This window comes from Orcinus orca, chromosome 15 (genome assembly GCF_937001465.1).
Source record: "Orcinus orca chromosome 15, mOrcOrc1.1, whole genome shotgun sequence".
Taxonomy (NCBI): Eukaryota; Metazoa; Chordata; class Mammalia; order Artiodactyla; family Delphinidae; genus Orcinus; species Orcinus orca.
In genome coordinates, this window is record NC_064573.1 from 85,068,406 (window position 1) to 85,076,337 (window position 7,932).

Consider the following 7,932-nt stretch of genomic DNA (forward strand, 5'->3'; position numbering starts at 1 on the left):
ATAAGAAGCCACAGGAAAACATGCAGTGACTTGTACAAGGCTTTATGAGTCCGGGGCAGAATCTGATAGGTGTTGCTCTCCCTATTTTATCTTCCCTTCAAAACGATGAGATTTCTCTTTGTTTGTTTCGTTTCACGTCATTTGCTCGTAGAAATATTCCAACTGCAACCGTTTAATGAAATGGCCATCTGGATGTTGAGTTTGTGCAAAAGGGAAAGGGACGTTCTCCTTTCTTTTATTTCCACTTGGGAATTGTGCGTTAGTGTGTTGGTATCAGGAACTCAGCAGCATTTACTGTGCCTCACAGCTGTGAACTTTCCTCCGTGTTTCCCATAAGAGCTTCTGTGGGGTCGGTGCAGCCAGATTTGCTCAGGGAGACATTTTCCAGCAGTAGTGAGTAGCCAAGACAGGGATGACTTCATAAGTCCCCAGCATTAAAATACAACTTATTTTATCTTTTGATCGTCATTTCTGGAAGGCATGCAGAAGTTAAAAGTCCCAGTTTGCTGGTTAGAGCTGGGAACACCCCATGGCTGAGTTACATTCCTGTGAAATGGATTGTATAAATGGGTCTAATAGCAAATTTCTTTTCTTCTCCTCTAATCTCTATATATGAGCTACCGCATGAAGGCTCTATGAACTGCACCTTAAAAGCATCTTTTCATAGAGAACAGACTTGTGGTTGCCAAGAGGGATGGGGTGGGAGTTTGGGATGAGCAGATGCAAACTAGTATATATAGGATGGATAAACAACAGATCCTACTGCAGAGCACAGAGAACTATATTCAATATTCCGTAATAAACCATAATGGAAAAGAGTATGAAAAAGAATATCTATATAGTATCAATATATTATACATATGTATATATGTATACAGTGTAACTGAATCACTTTTCTGTACATCAGAAACTAACACAACATTGTAAATCAACTATACTTCAATAAAAAGTAGATGTGGGGGCTTCCCTGGTGGCACTGTGGTAGGGGGTCCGCCTGCCGATGCAGGGGACACGGGTTTGAGCCCTACTCTGGGAAGATCCCACATGCCACAGAGCAACTAAGCCTGTGCGCCACAACTACTGAGCCTGCGCTCTAGAGCCCGCGAGCCACAACTACTGAAACCCACGTGCCTAGAGCCCGTGGTCCCGGGAGAAGCCACCACAATGAGAAGCCCGTGCACCGCAAGGAAGAGTAGCCCCTGCTCGCCGCAACTAGAGAAGGCCTGCGCGCAGCAACGAAGACCCAATGCAGCCAAAAAAATTAAAAAAAAAAAAAAGTTTGAAAAACATCGTCTTTTATTGTTGTTAAATTTGTAGAGCAAGAAATAGCAGAGAGAAATTGTAAATAAGAGATGCTTGTTAATGCCATTTTGAAAATGAATTATGATGGAGGAGGTCTCATTTGGGGGATTAGCTCCTTCTCCAGATTTACTAATTATTTGTAAGACAGAAACAAAATGATTTGTGTCCTTTGACAACTTTTAAGTTTGCGCTTTCCTCCGGGAGTCTTTTTTTTTGCTTTTGGAAGCCAGTCACCCCTTACGATGACAGTTTCTCCAAATGCTCCTTTTCATGGAGAATGAATTAAAGGAGAAAGACGTACTCTTGTCCAACAGACGTAAAATTGAATGGAAGGCCCTCTTTCTACCGCCGTCAGCTGTCAACCAGAATACTTTCTTTGCAGTCCTGGCTGGAAGGTAAAAGCTACGGTTTTGAGCTAGTAGACTCATGCCCGGCTGTGCCTTGTTAAATATTTTGATGGTTTCCCTATTTGGAGGTGAGGTTGAATGACATCAAAGTGCCTGAGGGTGACAGCAAGTTCTTTGTCAGTTTTCCTTTCCCCTCCCCTGCTTCTTTTGAAGGTGGGGAATATTTTGAAAGGGGACGTCCCTGAGAGGCAAAGGTAGCATCTTCCTTTGATACTGAGCGTAAACGCGGCTGCCAAGCCCCCAGAGCACGCACTAAGGATGGGGTTTCTTCTATGGAGGATTGAATGTGACTGTCCGAAGCAGGTCTTAGCCTTTCACATACCATGATTGCAAGAGCTGTGGTGAAATCTTCAGGCCAAGCCAAATGACATCATACGGTTCACCAGTGCAGGGGCCCCCAGTTACATCCACGTACAGTACGTTCTAGTAGTAAGTGTTCAGAGGACTTCTCTTTGATAGAAAGCATGAAGATGATTCTAGAGTTATAGTTGTCTCTGCATTTTCTACTCCGTAGCATAATTATAGTTCAGTCATTCCGTTCCCCGTACGCTCTGGGGTGTGGTGAGTTCTGCAGACAAGTCATCAGATGAACAGTATGTCTTACATTACATTTGAGTAGGCCTGCATTATACAACTCTGCACTCAAACCAGGTCACAACGGCATACACCATTGTGCCTTACTTTGGGTAGAAATTATCATAGCACTAACTGCTGGGTCTGTACCATGGAGAGAATGATACATTAGACTTCTGGGCTGCTTAACTGTTAGAGATCATTTGGCCTGGCTGAAAGAGTCCCTGGCCGGTCTCATAATTTTATGTGCAGCTGGTCGCATATGTTGAAATGATGTACCCACAAGGGGAAAATTCTACCCTGTGGGATTTTTAGAGCACATGCTATCTGGTCTACACTTTGCTCAGGGCATCATATATATAATTCAGTTGAATCCTCCGACCTCCTATTAAGGTTGGCATTAACCTTATTCCCACTTTAAAGATGTGGAAATTGAAACTTAGAAAGTGAAGTAACTTTTCTAAGGCCACCCAGGGATCGGGTAGGGTCTGGGAGGTAAGAGTCAAATCCAAGTCTGACTGCAAAGGTCACGCTTTTTCCTACATCTGTATGCTTCTACGTCTATATACCTATCTATATTTTATCTATCTCTCTATCTATCTAAATAAGTAAATAACTGGGTCTAGCTTACCCTCCTGCTACAAACAATGAGAAAAATAAACAGTATGAGTTATTAGGAAAATGTAAACTAAAACCACAGTAAGATATCACTACACATCCATTAGATCATCTAAAATTAACAGGCTGACCGTATCAAGCATTGGCCAATATGTAGAAGGGCAAGAACTCTCAGACACTGCTGGTGGGAATGGAAAATGGCACAAGCACTTGGTAAATAACTACGTTCAACATGACTGATTCACACTGCTGTATATTATATGTGAAAGTTGTTAAAAGAGTAGCTCCTGAGTTCTCATCGCAAGGCAAAATATATTTTTCTTTTCTTCTGTGTCCATAGGAAGTGACGGATGTTCGCTAAACTTACTGTGATAATCATCTCATGAGGTATGTAAGTCAAATCGTTATGCTGCGCACCTTAAACTTATACAGTATTGTATGTCAATTATATCTCAATAATACTGGGGAAAAAATGAAGTGGGTTGGTGGTTTCTCAAAACGCTAAACCTAATGGAATCCCATAAGGTCAAGGACATTAGACTACTTTACAAAAGATCTATGTAGAAAGTTCAAAACCAAAAAACTGTTTATCTTAACATACCCTCCATTACAAGACCAAAGAGGAAAACTGAAGACCAGAAATTCATGCAAGAATGTTTCTGCAAATAATGAGACAGTCAAGGATCAAGGCCTATTTGGGGGAACATAACATCATGAAAGAGTGCACGCATGTACCAATATGGTGTATTGATGGTTTTCCATTAAAAGCTCCCCTAGTAGGTCAGAGGACTGATGGACTCCTACACGTGAACCTATATGCGGGGTAGTTTCTGGCCCATTGGTCCCTACCTCTGTGCGTGAGGTTCACAGGTGAATCAGTCATGATGACCTGTACCAACTTGGCAAAACCTTCCAAACATAATTTGGGCATCATGTGACAGTAACTGAGGAGATGCACCAGAGTCTAAAACAAATCAAGCCACCGTCAAAAATCTCTCTCTCCTCTTCCTCTCAAGCCCAGACTGTCGTCTAAAGGTGGAAGACAAGTTTGAAGAGATGAATTCACCCTTATTCCGCCAGACATCAGATGCTTCTAATTAGCTGTCTAAAAGGCATGAAACAATATTTGGAGGACACTTCAAGACACGAAGAAAAATTTTAAAAGCAGCCATCGGAAGGGATGTCGTGAGACAGATGAAAGGGAGCTGCCATCACAAGGACTTAATGAGCCAAAAAGCAGTTGTGACAGATGTGCCAAAGGAAACCTTCCCATCCCCGGCTCCGGGGTCGGGGGAGGAGAGAGAAGAGCGAGGCGAAAGACCACAGACCTCAAATACAGGCAACCAAATGGCCACTTTCTTTAAAAAGATGATTACCCCTCTTTGGCCAATTTTCACCCTTTTCTTACACTTTTCTGGCACTCTGATGTATTTCTTGACTTCACAGCCCTTCTGAGAGCCGCCCTTAGAGTTTTCCTTTTAGCTGAACTGTTGGCCTGAGAGAAAACCTTCCCATTTTAGCAAATTACAATAGTTCTGCTTTAAATATCGTATTTATTTGACCCGTAATGGCGTCAGGGAGAGAGAGAGGCAGTCTGATGCCCCCTCTCAAGATTATGATTAGAGGCAGATGGACTGCAGTGGAAATGCCAGGTCATTATTAAAAGCAGAGCATTGGAGGGAGGTCAAGGAATCCTTTCCTCTCGGGTTCTGGAGCTGGGTAAACTTCTGGCCTTATTATTACAACTTTCGATTTCCTAAGTGAGCCCAGCATACCGTCAACAAATCCTGTGCTTTGCTTAGTCTAGCTATGATGGTGCTGTGTTCTTCTCAAGGTAACAGCCCCTTTCCAGATAAGAGTCGAAGCTCTCCCTAGAGCTCCAGTCAGCCTAGCGCACAGAGTCCATGCTATCCACTCTAAGAAAGATGCAAATTAAAATCCCAAATACCCAGTTAATTATGTTTGAATTTTACCAAATATGTCAACAGCTGATCAACATTGACTAAAACTGAAAGAACGTAAGTTTCCCAAAGCTAAATAAAATTTATTTCAGTAAGAACCATAATAAAGGCCCTAGAAACAAATGTATCTGTTTTACTGAGAAAGAAAAAGAAGGTGAATAAAGAATGATCTCCCCTAGAGAAATACTTCTGCTGAATTCTCTCTCATGAGGCCAGAGCGTCAGCTAAGTGAGACACAAAGCATCTGTCCAATAAATCCTAATAGTTCTACCACTTTGCTATTTGGTCAGCTCATTTTCTTTTTTCTGATAAACTTTGGACATGATTTAGGACATGATTGCTTTTGAGTTTGATCCTTCTGGTGACTCATTCTCACACCTCTACGTGAAAGTAAAATATATAGTATTCTTAAAAAGGGGGTATGAATTTGAGTTTGATTTCAAACACAGTGGGAGGAAATGTGTACAGGCCCTGAAGACACAGGTTATCGTTTGTGTGGGGTAGATGAGAGCTTGGTGCTAATAGAGCTGGCATAGAATCGGAATTGTTTCCTTAGTCTAATTGCAAGTGTCCAGGCATCTGGGCATATATCCAGACAAAACTCTAATTCAAAAAGATACACACATGCCTATGTTCACAGCAGCACTATTCACAATAGCCAAGATATGGAAACAACCTAAGTGTCCATCAGCATATGAATGGATAAAGAAGATGTGGTACATATAGACAATGGAATACTACTCAGCCATGTAAAACAATGAAATAATGCCATTTGCGGCAATATGGATACAACTAGAGATTATCATACTAAGTGAAGTCAGAAAGAGAAAGGCAAATATCATATGATATCACTTATATGTGGAATCTAAAATATGGCACAAATGAACTTATTTATGAAACAGAATCACGGACATAGAGAACAGACTGATGGTTGCCAAAGGGGAGGAGGTTGGGGGAGGGATGGAGTGGGAGTTTGGGGTCAGCAGATGTAAGCTTTTATACATAGAATGGATAAACAACAAGGTCCTACTGTAGAGCACAGGGAACTATGTTCAATATCCTGTGATAAACCATCATGGAAAAGAATATAAAAAAGAATGTGTATATATATTATATGTGTGTGTGTATAAGTGAATCACTTTGCTGTACAGCAGAAATTAGCATTGTAAATCAACTATACTTCACTAAAAAACTTTTTTAAAAAAAGTGACCAAGCATCCTCTTCCAAAACACCCTCAACACTCCACATCGAGTGAGTTCCCATCCACCCCCAAATGTAAAATGGTGTGGGGAGGAAGATTGGTTTTATGATGTTTCTCACGAATTATTTCACACCTTTTTGCCCAAGTCTCACCATGATGTATGAAATTAGAATAAAATTTTAGATTCCTTTCCACAGAGTTACATGTGTGAGAAAGTCAAGTTTTAAATAGTAGTGGTTCCTAGGAGACAGATGTTCCAACTTGTATTACCTTTCTGAATTAAGCAACTATTTTATTACTACTAAAAAAATCTTATCTTTCATTCTTTTACACTGCGCATCATAATTTTTTCTTATTTTTTTACCCCCTTTTATCATTTTCTTTCCCCAGATATTCACTAAAACATATTGTGATGTAATGACATGTGCAGAGTTGATGTGACATTACATTAGCACCTGATGCCAACTTAAAAGCCAGCATGAATTTTACAACAATGTTTATACCCACAGGTGTAGAGCGGCAACAGTAGCAGCATTAAGAGAAGCTTAACCAATGTTTCAAACGATACCATGATGCTCCAGCACATCCCTGACCAATAAAACTTTCTGCGATGGTGGTAACGTTCTATATCCGTGCTGTTGAACATGGTAGCCACTGGCCATGGAAGCTTATTACTTATCTTTTAGCAAGAAGGGACTTAACGCATAATCATCTGGCCCAGTTCCCCTGTTTCAGGCTGGTCTGGTATACCGATCCCCTTTTTATGGTCAAATCTTGTGACTATCATGAAGCTGCATTAAAGGCCTAGGTTCAAGTCCCCAGACCCTCCAGATGGTGTCTGGGAGCCATGGAGAGGGCACCCCAGTCCACGTGTAATCAGGGCTGGCGCTAGGATGCAGGTGTGTGGGGCGTGTTTAACACTCCGAGAGCCACAGCCTCTGTGATGCCGCCTGCTAAGAACATCGCCTGTTGCTGTGTTCTGTCCTAGTCTCTGAAGTTGACAATTCTGTGATGCTGAACAAGGATATTCTTACCCCTCCTTAAAGAGTGTGAGACAAGGCTAAGTGAAGTTTCGTAACTCATCCGAGGTCACATAGGTAGTTTCTGACTAAATCACATATAACCTGGGAAGTAACTGCGCAATCAGGACTCCCATGATTACACATGACAGAAAACCCAACTCTTAATGGCTTGAGTAATAAAGGTCATTACAGGCTCAGGGAACTAAAAAGCCCAGGCACCCAAATGAGTTGAAAACTTATGTCCTCACAAAAACCTGCACAAGGATGTTTATAGCAGCTCTGTTCAGAATTACCAGAACTTGGAAGCAATCAAGATGTCCCTCAGTAGGTGAATGGATAAATAAATGGTCCATGCAGACACTGGCATGGTATTCAGAGCTAAAAAGAAATGAGCTCTCAAGCCATGAAAAGACATGGAGGAACCTTGCTGCTAAGTGAAAGAAGCCGATCTGAAAAGGCTGCATAATGTGTGATTCCAACGTTATGACATTCTAGAAAAGGCAAAATTACAGAGACAGTTATAAGATCACTGCTTGCCAGGAGCCGGCAGGGAGGGATGGAGAGTCAGAACACAGAGGCTGTTTAGGACCGTGAAACTACTCTGTATGATACCGTAACGGTAGATGCATATCTTTATATATTTGCCAAAACTCATAGAACGTACCAGAAGAGTGAACTCTGTGGACTTTGGGTGACAATGATGAGTCAGTGTAGGTGCATCGACTGTAACAAATGCAGGATGTTGCTAATGGGGAGAGGCTGTGCACGTGTGTGGTCAGAGGTAGCTGGGAAATCTCTGTACTTTCTGCTCAATTTTGTTGTGAGTCTAAAACTTCTCTAAAACACA

The 7,932-nt window shown here is 41.6% G+C and overlaps 1 protein-coding gene across 1 annotated transcript in view; it reads left to right on the forward strand.

Annotated features, from left to right (window-relative positions):
- The window catches only part of LOC125961208 (OTU domain-containing protein 5-like), a 41,015-nt gene extending 37,618 nt beyond the window's left edge, over positions 1 to 3,397 (forward strand). The window contains exon 3 of the mRNA XM_049697696.1: positions 3,241 to 3,397. Coding sequence (XP_049553653.1) covers positions 3,241 to 3,247 — 7 coding nt within the window. The 3' untranslated portion in view covers positions 3,248 to 3,397. The remainder of the gene's footprint in view (positions 1 to 3,240) is intronic.
- Positions 3,398 to 7,932: the final 4,535 nt, after the last annotated feature.